The sequence below is a fragment of the Camelus ferus genome, chromosome 8, assembly GCF_009834535.1.
Source record: "Camelus ferus isolate YT-003-E chromosome 8, BCGSAC_Cfer_1.0, whole genome shotgun sequence".
In the NCBI taxonomy this organism is placed as follows: Eukaryota; Metazoa; Chordata; class Mammalia; order Artiodactyla; family Camelidae; genus Camelus; species Camelus ferus.
In genome coordinates, this window is record NC_045703.1 from 73,266,444 (window position 1) to 73,284,059 (window position 17,616).

General features: G+C 58.8%; 1 protein-coding gene across 2 annotated transcripts in view; it reads left to right on the forward strand.

Annotated features, from left to right (window-relative positions):
* Window positions 1–230: 230 nt before the first annotated feature.
* SMOC2 (SPARC related modular calcium binding 2) overlaps window positions 231–17,616 on the forward strand; it is a 142,832-nt gene continuing 125,446 nt past the window's right edge. For both annotated transcript variants that reach the window (XM_032485385.1, XM_032485386.1), the window contains exon 1: window positions 231–552. In XM_032485385.1, the coding sequence (XP_032341276.1) occupies window positions 469–552 (84 nt within the window). In that variant the 5' untranslated portion in view covers window positions 231–468. The remainder of the gene's footprint in view (window positions 553–17,616) is intronic.

A 17,616-nucleotide genomic window follows, 5' to 3' on the forward strand; every position in this document is an offset into this window, starting at 1 on the left:
ACGCATACGACACTGACTACAACACAGCCCTGGTGGCCCCCTCTCCATCTCTGGCTCCCGCTGACCTGCGCCGGGGCTGCCTCTCTGCAGAGCGGGCATCCAAGAGGCGCCTAGCGAGCCAGCGGGGCGCAGTGGCGGGCGCGGGAGGTGGGGCTGGGGGAGGGAGGGAGTGAGGGAGGGAGGGAGGGAAGGAGGGAGGAGGGCGGGCAGGCGGGCGGGAGGAGGATCCGGGAAGTTCTGGAGTTATTTGACAGGAGCCAGGGAAGCCGCAAAGGACGCGGAGGACCTCTGGGTGCAGGGAGGGCAGCTGGTGGAGTCCGGGCCGCCTGGAGTGGTGGAGGAGAGGACCTCGAGCAGACCCTCCGCCGGGTCCCCCGCCGCCGCGCCAGCGCTCAGGGCGCGGCCGCTGCTCCGAGTGCCACCCGCGCCCCCCGGGGACGAGAGCCCCGGCGTCCCGCGCCCGTCACCATGCTGCTCCCCCAGCTCTGCTGGCTGCTCCTGCTGGCCGGGCTGCTCCCGCCGGCGCCCGCGCAGAAGTTCTCGGCGCTCACGGTGAGTCCCGGCCCACGGGGACCTGGCGGTGGCGCTGCGCCGCCCCCTGCCCGGGTCCGGCCCGGTCCCCGCGGTCCCCTCCAGCCAAAGCGCCCAGGCGCGGGGAGCAGGTGACCCTCGGGGAGGTGGCGCCGCCTTTCGCCCGCGTGGTCGGAGCAGGTGGGCCCCGGGAGGGGCCGAGGCGTGCGCGCCCGGGACTGGAGGCCACCGGCTGCGGCGGGCTGTGGGGTCCCCCCGCCGCGGGTGGGCGGGAGGGGGATGAACTCGCGGGTCCCGCGCTGCCCCGCTCACGGGTGGGCAGGGCCGTGCGCCGAAACCAGGTCTGGGGACAAGGGCGCCGCCCCGCGGACTGTCCGGAGGCGGCCCCAGCGGGGACGCGGCGCCCACTCGCTCCGTCCCACTCGTCCCGATGCGACCACGGACTCGGCTCTCGGCGCGTGGGTGCGCCGACCCGCTGGCGCTGGCTGGGTGGAGGGGCCACGCTCACGGGTGGGTTTCGCCTGGCCCTCCCAGAGACCCTCCTTAAGGGAACTTAGAAGAAGCAGATGACATTACAAATAAAGATTGTTTTTCCGTGGTCTGAGCAGCCAGAAATTGGAGGCACCGGGCGGGCTCCGCGTCCGGCGCTCCCCCGCCCCCCCGGGGCCTCGGGGCCGGGTGCGCCCGAGCGCCTGGGTCACCGCGCTGACCGCGGCGTGTTTTTCTTTCTTAGCTGCGACTTGTCCGCGGGGCCCGGTCGCCAGGCGCGCGGTGCCAAGCGCGGAGCTCCGCGCAGGGGCCGAGCCAAGCCGCCGGCCGCCGGCCCGGGGCCGGGTGTCTCAGCCCCGGCTCGGGCAGACCTCGTGGGCTCGCGGTGTTCGCAAACCCATAATTAATGCAATCTGCAGAAACGAAAACATTCCACTTAAATGTGTTTTTGAACAAGTGCTTGAGAAAACACGAAGGGAGCGAGAACACCTCTGGTGGGGAGACGCTTTTAAGTGGCGGGGGACCTGTCCTAAAGGCGTTTATTGTATCGAAAATACCGACCCGGCCGGGGAGCCGGGCCGCGGCCGGGTTCTGCTTTTCAGCAAATCTGAAGCAGTCCCCGGAGCCCTTCTTCTCCTCCTTTTTCTTTCTGAGCAGGACGAGGGGAAGGAGTTGGAAGAGTTCATTGTTCATGCCTAAAATTCTTCTGGGGCAGCCCTGTCCCTGCCTTGTGTCTCACAAATGACTTGTAGATTAGAAACTGCTAACTCGGAGCTCCAAGGGGCTTTTCACACGCTGGGCTGTCCCTGCGGAGCGCCCATCTCTGCAGAGGGGCCACGGAACAATACTCGCTGTTTGTATCCAAGGGTGTTTTACGTAAATCCAGACAGAGACGCAAGGACACATAGAAACATTCAGACCAGCCCCCGCCCCAGCAAAGAAACCGAGACCCGTTCCCACAATGACCGAGCTGAAGCAGCAAGTTGCCCACGGTGGCCACAGACTTTCTGAAAGTGCCAGAAGTTGGCTGTCACCTGGCCGCCCTCCTCAGGGAGCCTCTAGGCTTGCTGGTCCCCAGGGAGAGCAGCATACAGCGGTAGTCGCTGGGGCAGCGGAAATTTCTGTGTGTGTCTTCTCTTTTCTCCCCTCCCCTCTTCCTATTTAAGCGTTTCCTGTGAACCCTTCCTCCTCCGCCTTCCTCAGGCTGCTTTGAGGATCTCCTGGGTGGCAGTGAAGCCAGTCGCAGGTGGGATTCAGGGGCCGGAGCTGATTGCACATGTGTTGCAAGTCCGGCCCCACCTCAACTGCACTTCCCCAGGGAACTTTATGCCTTAAAAGTATACCCGTGAATCAAATGCCGTGTGGCTTTTGCATCTGGGAGAAAAACTGAAAGCTGCAACCCATTTTGACAGACTCCTCCCCACCCGACTCTCCAGTCTAGGACCCTAAGAAGTCGGTTGAAGGGTCACGAGGAAATGTTGGATGTGCTGGATATTTTTCTGTGGCCCTGCTGTCTTTTCAGATCACTTTCTAGTTTTGGGGGGGGGTCCTCTTGTTTCCAGTGGAATGGCTTTGTCTCTGCAAGATGTGCTTCTGATCTTTAATAAATCAGAGAGACAATGCCGTCCCTGGGAGGCTGGGCGTGATCACGAGGTGTCTTCTGGATGTGTGGCAAGTGACTTAACTTCTGAATCTCTAGTGTGCTTCTCTGTAAAGTGGGGTTAAAGTGATACCCTCCGTTTAGCTGGCTGTGAGGGTTAAAGAGAAGGCTTTTAGTACACCTGGAACACATCAGTTCTCTGATTAACACTGTTTCTGATGGTGGCCATGCCATGGGTCTTGATGGCTGTGTCATCCTGGTGTGGGGTCACTGGCCTCACGGTGGTTTTGCTGCTCACAGACGTGTAGAGCTGTGCTTGGCCCTAGGTGTGTCTGAGCTGTGTCCAAGCATGTGGGGGCGGGTAGCCCTGGGCAGACAAGTGAGAAAACTCGACTCTGCCTCCTTCTGTTCACTGTTTCTTCTCATGTAGAAACAAGAAGACGCACCCGCCTCTTAGGAGTTAGAAGTGTGGCTTCTCGAGTGACACATCTGTCTTTCTCTCTCCCTGCACTGAATGGCCTTTGTTTGGGGGACAGTGATGCCAGACTGTGTCGCTGGATTTGATCCCCCCTGCTACTTTGTGTCCAAGACTAAGAGAATCTGCTTTGCTCCAGAATTATTTTTTTCATCCCACCGAAGTTATTCTTTAGAAATGACACCTGTGTGTTTTTCCTTTGACTTTCTGACGTTTTGCATAACCGTCTGCTCCTCCTTGAGCGCTGTGTTATTTCCAGTCAACAGGTGGTGCTGCGAAGTGTATCTAATCTACCCCAGTTTGGAGCCACATCTATTTCTTCCTTCTTCGAAGGCCAGGTCATATCCATTTTTCATGGCAGTGGTTGACATTTTTTTCCTTATATTTGTGCTCATGGTGGAGACTAGGGAATAACTGCCAGGGGAGGTCATTGGTTACACATAGTTCTGTTCCTCGAGGACAATCACCGTCTGCTGTGTCCTCGGTGCAGTTCTATGGATTTTGACAGACACCAGTCAGCCCGGACCTGGTTTTCTCAGGAGCACGAGGCACAGTATGACCTGGGACCCCTTCCGCAGAGTACCTGGGAAGAGGCAGTGGGTTCAGGTTAGAGCCGACTAAGTGGAATCCTGCCCACGCTTAGAGGGCAGAGGGGAACGGCCTTCTCCCAGGGCTTCTCGTGGCCCAGGGAGGGTTCTCCCGGGGCTCGGGTCCGCCGCCTGCTCGAGCGCCTCCCAGGTTTCCGTGCTCTGCACATCCGGGGCGCTCCAGGTGTGTTTTCTCCCTGAACCCTCAGAGCAGTCTAACCAGGAAGGCTCTGCTGTGTCCACATCCCAGAGGCCCTGTCGGAGCCCCGACACTGCACTGCTGTAGATGCTCCCACAGTCAACGTGAGGTTTTCTTCCCTGGCTCGGGGAGGGGGTCCCTGCACCGTTTGGGGGCCACCTTTAAGGATGTGCCACTTGGGACCGTCTCCTCCCAGACTGCCTGGCCTTCAGCACGAGGCCAGAGCTAGGACTGGTTTCCCACCCCTGTGTGTGTTTATTTGCCCTGAAAGAGAAGGAGGGAGACGGGGAGACAGTACTTGCTCACATGCACGTTCCACGTGAGCCTCACGGACACGAGCGGCTCTAACGCAGCCGCTGCCGGGAAACGCCCATGCGAGCAGCGCCCCAGCTGCGGGGCAGTCGGAGGAGCAGACGTCGGCCCCCGGCGTGCCGCCGCGCTCGTCACCGGCGTCTCGGGGGAATGACGAGGTGCCTGCCTCCCCCCGCTGCAGACACTCTGAGCACAGCCGGTGCTCTGGGAAGGCTGCACTCCCCTCACCAGCAGAAGACGGGCCACGGAGATGGTTAAGGAAAAGGAAACTAAACACCGTCAGAGGTTTCCAGCCAGGCAGCCCGCTTACATGGCGACCAAAACCCAGACATCTGGGGGAGGCGCTTCAATTGTGATTTGAAATCAAGGCCGCAAATAAAAGCGCAAGCAGCTTCAGCTTCGATGAGACTGTGCCACACGTGGGTGTTGATGGGACTAATGTAAGCTGACATGGTTCAGAGCCGCACAGATTTCCCAGTAATTCTACGTCAAAATGAGCCTTCGCGACGGTCTAGGACTCGCAAGTGGGGCTGGCACTGAGACTGGGACACTGGGATGCGGGGCAAAGGTAACATTTTGTATTTTTGAGTTAAAAGATACACTATTCCACACTCATGAGTCACAGACTTTGAATGAATGCATTTCCATGAGGATTTGAGAATTAGAGAAGAAAAATTAAGAAATAATTTTCTGAGCTCATTTACAGAAGAAACTAGAACTGTTACCCTCCTGTTTCCCCAGTTGGTGGGACCGGTAATGGGACGAGAGTCCGTGATTAATATTTGCACATCTCCAGAGCTTGGATAACACTTAATATACTGAGTATTTAACTGAAGTCCAAGAGAGGAAAGATTTCAGAAAACGAAATCCTAGTTTCATGTGGGCTGAGGAGAAATTACTCTGAAAGTGATAATCACAGGCATCTTTGTGTGGCTTTGCAGCCCCAGGCTGAAAATCAAAGAGCAATGTTTTGTAATAAAACACAAATAAATAGAGCCGAGTGAAATGGCAACTTACGTCACGTCCACCGTCAGGACTGAAAAACAAGAAGTTACAAACGGAAACAGGCGCTCTCTGGGCAGATGTAATTCGAATTTCCATCGTGGGGACCCTCTCCGGCGGACAAGCCGCACTGCGGTTGTAGTCAGACTCGTCGTGTCCGGCCTAGTGTGGGACCTTAACCGGGAAGCTGGCATTTAAGGGGAAGTGAAATGTCCCACTGGGAAGTGAACTTCTTCTTCCTTCAGTAAAACCTTCCCTCCTTTTACTTCCTTCTCTGCCCCGGTCGTCTTTTGTCCTTCTTCAGCGCTTCTGCCCAAGTTACAGCTACTCCCCTCTGCTTCTCCTTTGCCCCAGCTGCTGCCCCTAACGTCACTACTTCCTTTTTAGCTGGAATTCCGTAAGAGGTTTTCTGGTCTCTACCCCAAGCTCTTCCCCCTGAGAGCATCTGCAGGCCCGTCGGCTGCGCTCTGTCCTGGTGGCCGGTGTGCTGGTGGCCAGGCCCCTGCGGTGCCCCCGCCCCCAGCACCGTGCCGCTGACAGCGCCCGTCAGCAAGCCCACGTGGTGACAGGTTTTCTTTTTCTTTTTTTGTGGGGGGTGGTAAGCCAGCTCCTAACATTTGAGGTCACTGGCAGGGCCTTCCAATGGTAACGAAGTTCCAGAAAGCGCGCGGGGCTTGGCTGACGCCAAGGTCTGCCCTGCGTTGGACCCCTGGTCCGAGCGCCCTGGGGTAGACGGTGCGACTATTAGGCCCGCCTCGTTTTGGATGGTCTCAAATTGGTCGGATTTTAGTCTCTTCTTAAAGATTAAGTTCATCCGTTGTTTGGCCCCCAAAAAAGGCCAAAAAAACCGCTCTCGTCTCGGGGTTGACCTTGCTCGAGGCGGGTTGTTTTGTTTGTTTCCTTTCACTCCGCTTGGGACAATCAAGGCCCCGGAAGCGAGCGGTCCAGGCACGAGGCGCGTGCGTCGCTGCGGGTCGCCGTCTTGGGCTTAAGGACCTCTGTGCGCCTGCCCCGGGCTTAGCTGCCCTGGTCTGTCCCGTGCCAGCCCCGGTGGATGGAAAAGCCAGGCGTTTCCTTTGCGGGCCCGAGGCGTCCTGCTGTGCCGGCGGTGGGGCTGCGGCTGCCAAGGTGAACGCATCCGAGAGACAGACGCTGGGCTGGACCAGGAGGACCCCCCAGGGTCCTTCCCCCTCCTCCCTCTGCCGGAAAGCCACAGAGGAGGCACTGCCAGCCCTGGGGCCTCGGGGGCCTCGGGGAAGACCTGTCCTGGTTCTCGTGTGACCCTACTCCTGCCGGGAGCTCCCTTTCTGTGCTTCTAGGAAAAGTGCATCAGAAATGTGTCCCCAGCACCCTGAGGAAGGACGGGTGATTTTCATTTCTCAGGGCACCTTTTCAGCTCGAGGACGGTGATATTTGGGACGACCTTGGCCACCTCTCTCTCCTTCCAGCTCTGAGCAGGTGGGCGTGGTGACTCCGACTCTGAACCCCGTGTTCAGGGCTCTACACGGGATGACCCTTGTCCCTCTGCGCGCACGGGGACCGCTTTTGGGCGCGCCTTCCGAAGACCTGAGCATGGACTTGCATCTGGTCGCCCGTTTCTCGCGCCTGACGTGACCAGCTCAGGGCGGGCTAATCTCTCTGCGCACGACCTGCAGACCCGTGGCCTCACTTCACCCCTCCTTCCTAGCTCTTCTGAGAACGTTGAGAAAATCTGCAAATCCAGAGACCCTCCTGGTGCTGCCTCACTTCCTCACTGGTGCCCTCCCTGATTAGACATCAAATTCAGACAGAGAGACTTCATCACACGCAGTCACCCCACTGATGAGAAGAACCACTTTCAAATATGGAAAAGAAATGATAAAAAATAAATTCCACTTATGCTTATAATTCTAAAAGCAATTCCAAAGATCTGAATGAAGGTAACAGCGAATCGAGTGCCGCATTTGTCTTCGGTCTTCTGCTGGTTCATTCCGTGGAGGACTTGGGTCTGTGTAATCAAGAATTGAAAAAAAAGCAAAACAAAACTGTACATTTAAAATTAATTGAAAAACTGACCTTTGACAAACAGAAGTTACCGTCCTGCCGTGGGTGGGGCTGCAGGGGTAAGATGCCGTGGGGCTGGCGACTGGCGCTTTGGAATCTCAGGGCCAGGTTTGGGGCTGGGGTCCAGGCGGTGCGCTGGGGAAAGCGCCACCCCGGCATCCTCTCTGTGAAGCGCCGTCAGCCTCACACGGCCTGTGGTGGACGGCCAGCCTTCCCTCCCACCTCCTGAGGGATCAGCCACTGACACGTCACCACGCCTGTTCTGAGGGACTGTCTCAGCCTTCACAGCGAAGCAGCTGAGTCAGGACAGATGGACAGACAGAGCCCTGCCAAGTCCCCATTGTCTCCACCACTGGTCAGGACCCCCTCTCCAGGCGGGTCCCCACTTCCCACCAGTCACACCAGACACGCGGGAGCTGCCGTCCAGGCCACCTCGCTCCTTCACTGGACGTGCTGGTGTCAGAGACGGGGGAGGAGGGTCCCCTTCTCCCGTGGGACCAAACTGATCATCACACCAGGGCCCTCGCCACACAGAGTCTAGGCCAGGGGGTCCTTGGTCTTTGGAAAACAGATACACATGCAGTTTTAACCAATGAAAAGAGAGAGAAAGCGAGCCTTTTGGGGCCCGGCACTAACGCTCTCGACTGTAGGACAAGACCTGCCTTCGGGAGGGCTCTTCCTGTGAGAGACGCTGTCGGCCGGAGCCCTGGGACGACGTTGGGATTCGTGCCGGCTGAGACACGTGCGAACTTTAACAATTCCATCCACTGATGAGTCCACAGAATTTACATCATCTGTTTTCCATGGGCCATTTATTTAGGTTTTTCAAGACGATCACTAGGTCGTGGAAGGCCAGACCCCCTTCCTGACTCTTCCTGTCCAGACCCTTTGCTCCCAGGCTCAGGTTCTGTCTCCCAGGGTCCAGAGGACTCAGAAGACGAGACGAGGTGTGGACGTCAGTGCACCGCGCACCCACCTGTGCCTGGCTCCCCACCCCCTGGCCCCAGTCTGAGGAGCCACCGCAGCCCACGCCTCCCCTTCCCTTTCTGCGCCAGGCTCCACCTTGAGCTCTGGGTGGTCCTCACTCTTCCACGAGCCTGGCCCAGGGACCAGACGCAGGATCTCAGAAGCAGCCGGTCAGTGAACAGCGGGGTGCAACCTTGCCCGATGGCGCTGGTGTGTGGTTGTCCCACTTTCCCAAGTCACTTTCTGAATCCGAGATTCTGTTAAGCCTGTTTCCCCATCATTGGTTCTTGGAATTTTTGAGCCCATAAGTGGGGTTTTATATGTTCGTCCTGTTAAAACCAGATTTGCATCCTGACCCTGTTACCCTCTGGCTTATGTCAGTCTCCAAGCATTCCTCCTTTTTCTTGTAAATGGCTTGGCCTCAGGTCACCTGAGGGCTGGGCTGGGACTCACTCCCAGGAGGTGAGACCCAGGGCCGTTTCCATCTGCTGCGTGAATTCATTGCCCCAGGAAAAAGCCCCAGGAGATCTGAATTTGCGCCCCCTCCCTGCATGAATCAATGACTTAAAAACCATCAGACACTAACTTGGACTCCCAGGTACACCCCACTGTGACTCTAAGCCAGTCACTGTCACTGTGTGAGTGCTCACGTCAGTCTGTTTGGCGGGTGCCCGTCCAGCGCCCTGTGCGAGCTGCCGTCTCTGGATACAGGGATGTGCTCACCTAGGTAGCGGTGTGAGCACGTCCGGCACTGGGGTCGAGACGTCTGCGCACACAGCAAACTCTCCTCACCCTGCCCCTTCCTCTCTGAGAGTCGGGAGTGCCAGCCTTCTGCACTGGGAGCAGCCCTGCCAGCAGCTATGCTCATTTCGTGGGTGTATGTATTTTAGACTTTTGTCAACACCTCGGGGAAAGGAAAGTGAGTAACAGCCCTGGCCTGAACCTACATGTCTAAGTCCTGGCTTCTCCGGATCCACAGATAATGTGCTCGCGCTAATCAGTTCTTCATTCTTAAAAGATTTATCTCTTGGAGGGAGCTGTCAAAGATAGATCCTTCCTTTCCCTCGGAGATATAATCCGGGTGGAGCCACCAACCCCTTCTCTGCATGCCTGGCGTCCGTCCAGCGTTTTTCACCCTGCTGGGAACACAGGTGCGCGCTGGCGGCAGCAGCGCCCACCCTGCAGGCGAAGCGTCGGTGCGATGGTTCCCGCATTGACCACGCGGGGGGGCCCGAGAGCAGCCCGGCTCAGCGGGGCGGGGGCGGGGGCGGGGGGCGGGGGGGTCCCACCCGCAAAGCTCCTGCCACTGGGCCACTCCAAGACCCCACGGGGCCTGCTTAGCACGAGCTCGGGCGCCCACTCAACTCTCCAGGCTTAAGGGTTTGACTCAGGATGCAGGGACACTACAGGAGGGAGTGAACACTCAGGGACGCGTTTCTGTGACTTTCTAGCAACTTTGTTTGGAGTCTGGGATGAACAGGTTAAACTCAGTGCCATCACTCACACATGGATAACAGAGCTGTGTTCCTGGAGCAGGATTCTGGTTTTATGACCCAAGTCAGGAGGGCTGCCCAGTGGGCTGTCTGCCGCCTGTATTCATTCCTTTCTGCCACGAGGTCTGGTCCCTGAGTGAGTGGATTCCATGTAAAGCAGTGGCCTCGCTTGTCTGTCGGCTAAATCAATATTGTATTTCAGCATTGTCCTGAGACATGTCAACTTCATGATGAGGATGGTTTTAACCTGAAAGAACTGTAACTGCGGGATGTAAAAGCCGGGTGCTCAGGCTCTCCAAGCCTCTTCCAACTGAGCATTCCCCCCCGCCCCCCGGAAAGTCTGCAAACAAGCTTTGTGGGAGGAGGACTGGGGCGGGGGAAGGGAGCCACCAGCCCCCTTAAGAGGCTCTCCCTCACCTCTGGCCAGAAATCATTTACATTTCTTTGCATCCAGAGATCTGAAGGAGGCTCTGAATAGTCCTGACTGGCCCCATTCAAATCCACACTGCCTTTCCCTCCCCCCGTCCCCTGCTGCTTTCTGCCTCTGTTCTTTCTCACCTGGCAAAGGAAAAAGCTGCTGCCGTGGCTGCAGGCAGGTCACCTCGCAGACTGATTTCTAAAGATGGGGCAGAGGGGCCACGCCTGCAATCTGAGGTCCAGTTAGCCAACATGGCCTCTTCAGAACCTGGTGCTGGTGTCCTGCGTTGAAGAGGGAGACTTGAATAGCCAGCAGGTGACACTTGGTCCGAGGGGCCGCCTAGTGACCCCGGGGTGGCGGCATCGCCCCTCTGTCCTCAGAGGTCAGTGTGTTGTCAACACACCCTGAAGCCTGGTCCTCCGAGGTCGTGGTGGCTCAGGTCTGCATCCTTAGTAGTGGGTGCACGGGCAGTGTCCCCATGTGTGCTCAGGTCCAGCAGGGCTCCTGGGGGGCGCCCAGAGAGCTGTGGCCTTATGCCTGGGGCGGGGCGGCTTGCAGGCCTGTCTTCTTGGGGGGTTGGCACGTGGCCCTGGGGCTCCGGATCTCTTGCTTCCTTTCTTATCCCACCCCTAAATTCAACACAGAAGGAGAAAAGAATTTCCCAGGGGCAGGAATGGTAGAGGTTAATCTGCCTGCCTGTCTCTTTCTCTGTGTGTCTCTCTGTCTCTCCTCTGTCTCTGTCTCTGTCTTCCTCTGGCCCTTAGGCTTCCTGCAGTCTCGCCCAGTGTGCACGTGGTCACTGCAGCCACCCCCCCCCCCCCCCGGCTGTGCCCCTGCCTGGCCACAGGCCCCCAGCCAGGCTGCCCCTCCCCACACCAGGGAGCCCAGGTCTCCAGCTCAGTGCAGGGAGGCTGGGGTGGCCCCAGGACGGGGGCTCAGTGAACCGAAACATCTGAGAAAGTACATGAACTAACCCCGAACTTGACTCAAAGCCAAATCCTAACCAGACTTCTTTTTTTTAATCACAATTTTTTTTTTCACTTTGTCTTCTTTAATACTTTCTGGGTTTCCCAGTTCTATTGAGACTCAGAACAGCCCTCTGTAGGTAGGTAAGCAGGGAGATCCGGGCTCTGAGGACGTGGCGTCCCTTGCTGTCCTGGGACCCCAAGGACAGCGGCGCCGGAGGAGCCGGAGGAGCAGGATGTGGGCTGAGCCCTGCAGGGGCGGGGCACCCAGCTGTGCCGGGGGGGGGGGGGGGCAGGTGCCCGGTCCGCCCTGCAGCCCAGCCCCAGCGCTCTGCAGTGTGCTTTGGGGGTCCCCTTAAAGCACATCTTGGGTGGCAGAGGGGCTTTGATGGAGGAGGGGTAAACACGGGTGCGGTGAAATGTGCAAATAAAATCGCGGCGGGGCCTCCCCGCGTGCCTGGACTGCTCCGGGCAGTGGCAGGGCTTCCTTGAGGGACCTGGCATCTCAGCTGGCTTACGGCCATGATGGCTGGTCGCTGTCCAGCCATCAAGTGTCCTGTTATCCTGCAGACACAGCAGTGGACAGGGGGCTGGGGAGGGGTCTCCAGATGTTGCTGTTGGAAATGCAGCCCAGAAGGTGGCTGTCAGCTGAGCCCTGAGGGGCTGGGAGGCAGCTGGGTGGGAGGGGCTGGGAGCATCCTGGGCAGAAAGCCACTCACCAGATAGTGGGGCCTCATTAGGGGCTCTGGAAGGATGCAGGGAGTCAGAGGAGTGGGAGGAGCCCCGAGGAGGTGGGCTGGGCAGCCGGGGGAGCCTCCCAGGGGGTCAGAGCAGAGGTGCAGGCAGGCTCCTGAGGCGGTCCTGATGCTGAGGAGGAAGGCAGGCCAGTGGTGCGTCTGTGATCCTGAGCTGGGGGAGGGGCTGGTGGTACAGCCATGCTGCTGAGGGGGAGGGGCTGGTGGTACAGCTGTGATGCTGGCGGGACCCCTCAGCTATTCAGCCACCTCCTCGTCATGGCAGGGCCGTGCTCTGCTCCACGCACCGCAGGTAGGGACGGGGCAGCTGACCTGGGGCTAGCATACAGGTTCTCTTTAAAATGTGAAAGCAGTAACTGGCGACCTTCGCGTCAGAGGGTGGGTCCTTCTGGGGCGGGGAGGCCGGGTCAGGGGCCATCAGCCCCGGGAGGTCTAATCACGTCCCACTGAGCAGGTCGACGGGGGTGGGGGCGGTGGCTGTGGTCACTCCCAGGCGCTGTCCTTCCCAGAGCTGACCGCCATCGGGCGGGCTCCATGTGAATCGCAGCCAGGCCGGGCAGCGTGGTGGCTGGTTAGGGGGCTGGGGGAGAGAGGGCTTCTCACACTGTTAGGAGGGTGCTTCCGGATCTGGGGGCAATGCCTACCGCTACTGGGAAGGGGGGGGCCCTCCTGAGGGAAGAGGGGGGCGGTGGCAGTGCTGGGCCCCGTGGGGGTGGGGGGAGCTCACGCTCACTCGGTGAGGACGGCAGGGGGTTATCAAGACATCAAGGCAACGAGCGTGGGCTCCTATTTCTGCCTGCGAGAGGTGGGCTCAGGGAAATAAAAGCAAAGCTAAGGCACCGGGAGTTCTGAGAGGCCCTGAGCAGGTGCAGTGGACGCACCGCGTGGGGGGTCATTCCTCTCTGTCAAGCGCACAGGTTGTCGTCTGGGCAGACAGCGCCGAACTCGGAAGTGCAGTGCCCAGCCTGGGTGACCCAGTCTCTGGAGACTTTTCAGTGGCCACTTTGCCCCCTGGAGAGCTGTCCCAACCTGGAGGTACACTCGTGCCCGGGGTTCCTCAGTGGGGGTGTCAGGTGGGGCAAACGTCTGAACACTTGTGACTTCAGGTTAACTGGACCCCACAAAATGTGGGTCAAAAAGAAACCTTGAAGCGACCCCAGGTGCAGCGTGGCTGCCACCTCCCCAGCCGGCATGTCCTGGGTGAGCCTGGAGGGGCTGGTGACTGTCAGGCAGTGACAGCCGTGCTCCTGCAGGACTCCTGAAGCTGCAGTGACTCCCTCCCTGTGTCTTGCCTCCCAGCTGCAAAGTGACCCGGGGGCGTTGTTTGTAGAGAAGCAGGATGCTGGTTGAAATAACCCTTGTACGACCTTGTGGGGCCTGAGGACACGGACACGTCTCCTGGCCCATCGGGGTCCCTGTGGGGTGGGGGTCGGATGGTGGCCTCCGGCTCCCCCTCCACGGGCTCTGGCCTCCCTTCCGAGCCTGGATCCCCTCGGAGGTCCTGCTGGGACTCTGTCTGGCCTGGCAGAGGGAAGGGCCTGGCTGTCCGTGGGCTTTGTCCCGTCTCTCCTCTCCCTGTGGTCTAGGAGAGGCCCTTCTGCTGCTCCTCTGATTCTAGCTGCGTCGTGTCTGCCCTCTCTCCCTGGCTGGGCGCTGGAGGTCCTGTGGAGACGCTCTGATGTGGAATTTGGGACAACTCAAGATCTTTTCCGAAAAGACTCGAGGGACCTCGTGATGACGAACTCTGCAGGTGCGGCCAGGCCGTCGGGGCTCCCGTGCTGGAGGCCGGCTGGCTGCGGTCCCATCCCCGGTCCTCAGAGATGACTGTTGGTCAGGGCCGGGGGATGTAGGGCTGACGGGTTCAGGGCCCTGTTCACAGTGACTCACCTGCACTGACCCTCTGTTCCCCACCCGGTGCAGTGGGTGGGCAAGTCACCCCCATGTTGCAGAGGAGGACATCGGGGCCTATTTGATGAAGTGCCCAGGGTCACTCCACTGGCTGCCTGGCGGGTGGGCTTCCGACGCGAGGGACGGGACGGGACGGGACGGGATGATGCCGTCAGCTCAGGTTTTGTGAGAGAGACACTCAGGCCAAGGGCTTGATCCTGGCTGACCTCACTCCAGGAGAGGCCGCAGAGTCTGCTGGGGCCTGGAACGCGGAATCTGGGTCACAGGCAGGAAGCACAGGCCGGGACAGCCTGGCCGGGAGCCTCCTGCGGCACCTGCGGGGAGAGGTCCCCCCGTGGGAACTTAGAAGATGTGTTCCTGGAATTCGGCGTGTGTAGGACGACCTGGTGGGGGGTGGGGGCTGGTGAGAGGCAATCTGGGCACCGCGGGGCCCGGGCCCTGGGCTGGGGGGTCTTTGCAGCTCAGGGAAAGCCCAGGAGTTGTCCCCGTGGGAACCCTGAGTCAGGGAGGGGGCGTCACTGGATGTTCCTCCCCGGCTTTCCTTCCCTCCTCTCTGACTCACACGGATCTTTCGATAGCAGGTGTTTGGCTTTTATTATCTTGGTTGAGCCGTGATTCTCTCTCTGAAATTTTGAACTCTTTCTAGATCCTTTGAAGATAACTTTTAATTAATTGTAAATAAGATAAAATTGACTTTGATTGACTGACGCCATGGAAGATTTTCCCAGGTGCACCCCGTTCGCCTCAGACTTACAGGCTACAGTCACACGGTGATTAAACCGGGGGGAAGGGGGTGGAGGGAAACGGGAGTTTGGGGTTTGCAGATACTAACTGCTGCGCATAAAGTAAACAACAAGGCCCTGCTGTGGAGCACAGGGAAGCACGGTCAGTATCTTGTGGTGAGTAGTAACCTGTAATGAAAGAGAGTACAAGAAGGAACATAGGTATGTGCGTGTGTGGCTGGGACACCATGCTGTCCGCCAGCGATGGACACAACATTGCAAACTGACTGTACTTCAGTTAAAAAAAGGAAGTATACATAAAAAAAAGTACTTGAGACCCATGCAATTAACAACCCAGGACTCCTTACGTGAAATTAACCTCAAACGCCAGCCTCCAAGCGGTTGTCTGGAAGAAATGACGGGCTATCCTTAGGGGGCCAGGGAGGTAGAGGAGCTTTTAGGGGTCGGTTCAGTCCCTTCATTTTGTAAGGAGAAAGTGGAGCCCCAGGAGCCAGGGGCAGCCAGGTGCGCAGCCCATGTGTTGGGACTCAGCGTCACCAACCCTCCGCCTTCCTGCTTTGCTGGCTGGAGGTTGAAAGTGAAATTTAATGCCAGGTTTTAACCAAAACCAAATATGAATTCAGCATCCAAATCGTCCTGGTATCTTCCATTCATCATTATAAAAAACTGATTTTGGTGGAAACACGTTACACAGACAATGAATGGCACGACTTCTTAAAATTAACGAGGGACAGTAACGTGAGTGCCACCGTGGTGTCCCTTTGGCTTCCACGTGAGTTCATGGTGAGGCAGCGGTCTGTGCACTGTGAGCGTGAGGAGGGCGACTTGTCTCCGAGACGCCGGGCCTCGTTAGGAGGGGTTTGGTTCACAAGATAAGCAAAACTGAACCTCTTCCCCCCGCGGTACTGGGCGTGCTGTGAATTTCTGGGGAACCACTTTTGAGATCTTGGGCACTGTGTAGAGAACACATGAAAACGAACTATGCAGGATGCTTTTGGGCGTCTCCCTTTTGGGGCAGTTAAGGTTCAGTCCTGTGGCTCTTCATTTGGCGGCTGTGTTGTGTCTACTGCCTGCCTTTAAGATTCAGTGAGAGCCTGCCGTTGAGTTCCAGGGCAGCAGGAAGCATTTGGGACGTGAGCTAAAATCTTCGCTGCAGCAGCACTTTGGATGCGGTGGAGCCTTGCATCTTTAAAGCTGTAGAATTTTTCTCTCCACGGAGACTACAGTTCTCAGCGTTCAGGCTGGTAGATCAGAGGGGGCCGGGGAGAAGCGAGGCAGGCGGTCAGGAGCGCGTCCCCGCCCCCGCCCCCCAGGCGTCGCCACTGCTGCGCCCTTACAGGTGTCAGGTGCTGCTGCTTGAGGCCGTGGTGTTCTAGGTCCAGGACGTGTGGGGCGTCGAGGTGGCACTCGGGTCCTCAGCAACGGGGTGCCCCCGGCTGCCACCCGCTGCTCTCTCTTCCCCTTTGGCACAGCTTCTCGCACAGACACCTCCCTGGTAGTTCTTGCCCCGTCAGCGCAGAGGCCTGAGCTGTGCCCTTCCCCCACCCACGGGTCCTCTGACCCCCCCCCCCCAAAACCTGTAGGCACGTCTTTGTTGCCTGAGTGGCTCAGGTCCCCAGAGCCCGTCAGTGCAGCCTGTTCCTGGGCAGTGGAGGGGTCTGGCGCCAAGAGGCGTAATGGGGTTTGTGCTGGCTTCCGACAGGTCTTCCCCGGGGAAGCTGGGCTTTGGTGACGAGTCGTGAACATGCTGGTGTCTGCAGCCTGAATGGCCCCTTCCTGTGAGGCGTGGCCTCCTCTGCCCAGGTGCCTCCCAGGTGGCCTTGGTGTGCGGTTTTCAGGGCTCCCCCGTCTCTCTGCTCGGGCAGTGGGCATCTGTCCTCCCTCCCAGCGGGGCCCTCGTGGCCCAGTCCTCGTCCCCCACGGTTTCAGAGCCCCGTCCAGTCACGGCACTGCACGTGCATGAGGCTCCCACTGGTGTTTCCCGAGGGGACTCTGATGATGGACTCCAACGACCCTGGAAAGGTTAGGGAGGAGGGGGGACGGCGGACTCAGGGGATGTGGGAGAAGGCTCGGATGAAGGGCTGTGAGAGCTTGGGGCTGGGCTGAGCTCAGGTGTCCGCAGGCAGTCATGTCCACTCAGCCTGTGGGCTGCGTGACCCGGTGAGGGGCCGGAAGCAAGAATTACCCCGGGAAGAGGGCCGGCGGGGGTGGTGGGGAAGCAGGAGGGTCCATGACCTTGGTAACTGCTGGAGATCACCTGTCACCCTGAGGAGCCGTCTAGGGTGAAGCATCCCCCGCTTACTGGAGGGTGCTGCTTGAGCCTGGTTCCTGCAGGACAGCCGGGGTGGGCTCGTGGGTCCTTGTGTCTCAGGGGAATCGCCGCTCCCTCCCCCTCCCCCAGGTCCCAGGTCCTCTGTCCTTAAAGCACTCTGCTGACCCAAACCAGAAAATAGGAAATACCGAAGTGCAGGGGGCCGGGATCTGCATGGTATTAAGTAACGTGCCCCCTTTCCCGTGTTCACCTTGCGGATAATCTCGTGTTAGTCAGAGGAAGCGTCAGGCCTCGCAGACACCTACAGTTCCAGGCAGCCAGCGCGAGGCAGCTCAGTACTGGGGGGGGGGGGGTAGCTGCTGACCACGTGTGAGGAGTGGTCCCCAGTGACTGAAAGGAAAGAACCGTGGTTCCAGGTGGTTTGGGAGGTTCCTAAAACCTGGTAGCCTGGCTTTTCCATTTGGCGCCTGCGGACGGCTGAAGGCATTTGACGTCAGGATATGAAGGAAGCGTAAAGACGCGCGGAAGGAATGTGGCCCCAGAGGAGGGAAACTGATGATGCGAAGTGAGCTGTCTGGACAAGGAAGATTAAGATGCTTCTGGATAATGTTCTGTGCTCGGGAAAAGCGCCAACCCCAGCGGTTATCTCGCTCCTCACACCTGTCCCGGTGACCTCGGGACACAGCCGGGCAGGCCCCGGGGCGTCATCTTTAGGGGGTGGGGGAGCTCCCCAGAGAGGGTCTGCGAGGTGGAGCCAGGATCCGAGCTGCCGTGCCTCAGTTCATCCCCGGGATTTGAGATTGGCTCCCACGTGGATGGCAGCGCCGGGCTGGCCCTCAGTGATTCCTCCTGCGTCCC